Genomic DNA, 2276 nt, shown 5'->3' with positions numbered 1-2276 from the left:
TAAACTTGTCTACCTTCACCGAAACATCTTCACTTTTTCCTTCAGGGTGAGTAATTGATCGATCAGCTAGTTGCAATGTCAATATGGTAGGTCTTGCTGCCCCAATACCCAACTTCTTGAGATAGACATAGGAATCAAGTTAATGCTTACCCCGAAGTCATAAAGTGCTCTTCCAACATCATGCCCTCCAATAGAGATTGGAATTGTGAAGTTGCTCGGATTTTTTAGCTTTGGAGGGATCTTGTTTGTCAAAATGGCACTACGACTCTCAGTCAAAGCAATTATCTCAAACTCCCCAAGTATTCTCTTCTTAGTCAAGATCTCCTTCAAGAATTTCACATAAGTGGGCATTTGTTCTAATGCCTCCACAAGCGGGATATTAATGTGCAGCTGCTTCAAAACATCTTACTTCTGATTTTGGAATCGATGTGGGAATGGGACTGGTTGCTGAAATTTTTGAATTTCTGGGCAGTTTTGCTGTGATGTGGATGTTATAGCATTCTGAGCAGAGGCGGGTTTTGTCAAGATTGAAGTTCCTATATTTTCTCTAGTTTTCTCGTTACTTTGGATTGAAGAGGGCTCACCCTCATGCCCATAATTTTCCTTTGCTATCTCCAACTCCTTACCATTCCTTAAAGTGATTGCCTTGCATCGTTTCTTACCTTCTTGCCTTTGACTTTCTATGTCACTTGTTAAAGAACCTTGGGGTCGATTCCGCAAGTCATTGGATAATTGCCCCATTTGAATCTCAAGGTTTCTTAAAGAAGCAGTATGGCTTTGAATCACAACATCAATCTTAGCCATGTATTCTTTCATTAAGGTCTCTAAAGAACTAGATATGACTGCTTGTTGAGGTCTTGGTTGTGGGACTTGTTGAGTATATCTCGGTGGGTAGGTGGGTCTATTCGGCATATAAGAGTTGCTAGAAACTACTCCTTGATCATTCCATGATAAATTTTGGTGTTGCCCCCATCCTTGGTTGAAAGTATTGGCTTGTGGGTTACTCCTATTTTGATTTCCCATGAAACAAACAGACACAGGATTATAAAGGAAATTATCAAAAGTGTTACCATTACCACAATACACACAAGAAACTTCTACAAGCTGCCCTCTTGGTTGACCCATTTGTGGACTCATACCCACACTCATATTCATAAGAATATTCGACATAGAAGAAACTTGGGCCGCCAATGAAGTAAGTGCATCAACCTCATGAACATCGACCACTTTCCTCCCCGTAGGTTCTCTACTAGTTGGCCATTGATACTTATTGTTGGAGATCCTCTCTAGCATTTTATAAGCTTCATTGTTTGACTGGGCCAAAAGTGCACCATTTCTCGAAGCATCAACCACCATTTTTGTATGAGTATTTAGACCATTGTAGAAGGTCTCCATTCGGATGCTATGTGGAATGCCATGATGAAGGCATTTTCTTAGTAACTCATTGAACTGCTCCCATGCTTCATATAATGACTCTTCATCTAGTTGTTGGAAAGATGTGATCTCATTTCGAAGCTTGGCATTCTTAGTGGGTGGGAAGTATTTCATCAATAATCGATCGGTGAATTCTTGCCAAGTAGTCATTTAATTTGATGGGAGGGAGTCCAACCAAGCCCTTGCTCTATCTCTCAAAGAGTATGGAAATAATTTAAATCTCAATGCATCCTCTGTAACTCCTAGCAACTTCAAAGAGTCACTCACCTCCATGAATAAGCAAAGATGGAGATGAGGATCTTCAATTGGCATCCCACTTAATTGGCCTACAGTTTGAAGCATTTGGAACATAACTGACTTCAACTCAAACTATCCAGCCTGAATCTCTGGTCTCATGATGCCTGAATTGAACTCATTGAAAAGGGGGAGAGCATATTGCCTAATGGCATGATCTCGATCATCAGCTACAATAACAACATTCTGCCCATTACTTGCAGCTGCTCCCCCTTGAGCTACTCCTTGAGTGGCTCTTGCTTGAGCTTCTCCCTCAGCATCAATCACTATTACTTCCCTTTGGGCTTTTTTTTTTTTACTTTTTTCCTTTGTCTGAATGTACCTTCAATTTCTGGATCAAGGGGAAGTAGTTCAGGGTCTCGATTCTCCTTCATACACTATGTGAACCTGAATTTGCACTAGAATCACCTATGTTAGAAAAAAAGAAAATTAAACCAAATTTCAAGATAATTAATTTCACAATAAATGACTTTAAGCAATCCCCGACAACGGCGCCAAAATCTTGTTGCAATTTTACTTTTCTTTTATGATATGCAAGTGTAGATGAT

At 39.9% G+C, this 2276-nt stretch overlaps 1 protein-coding gene and 1 non-coding gene across 2 annotated transcripts; one reads left to right on the top strand and one right to left on the bottom strand.

The window, feature by feature from the left end:
• Positions 1-405: 405 nt before the first annotated feature.
• Positions 406-1584, bottom strand: LOC133832417 (uncharacterized). Its single transcript, XM_062262762.1, has one exon. It carries the CDS (start codon positions 1582-1584, stop codon positions 406-408), a length of 1179 nt encoding a protein of 392 aa, XP_062118746.1.
• Positions 1412-1518, top strand: LOC133833365 (small nucleolar RNA R71). The gene has a single exon (XR_009892746.1). It is a non-coding gene; the product is annotated as a small nucleolar RNA R71 (small nucleolar RNA).
• Positions 1585-2276: the final 692 nt, after the last annotated feature.

This window comes from Humulus lupulus, chromosome 4 (genome assembly GCF_963169125.1).
Source record: "Humulus lupulus chromosome 4, drHumLupu1.1, whole genome shotgun sequence".
In the NCBI taxonomy this organism is placed as follows: domain Eukaryota; kingdom Viridiplantae; phylum Streptophyta; class Magnoliopsida; order Rosales; family Cannabaceae; genus Humulus; species Humulus lupulus.
Note: the sequence above shows the minus strand (reverse complement) of the source record. Positions and strands in the feature narration are given on the sequence as shown.

What these genes read in the sequence shown, in the direction of transcription:
- LOC133832417 (XM_062262762.1), bottom strand. Translation starts at nt 1,584, where the DNA reads ATGACTACTTGGCAAGAATTCACCGATCGATTATTGATGAAATACTTC.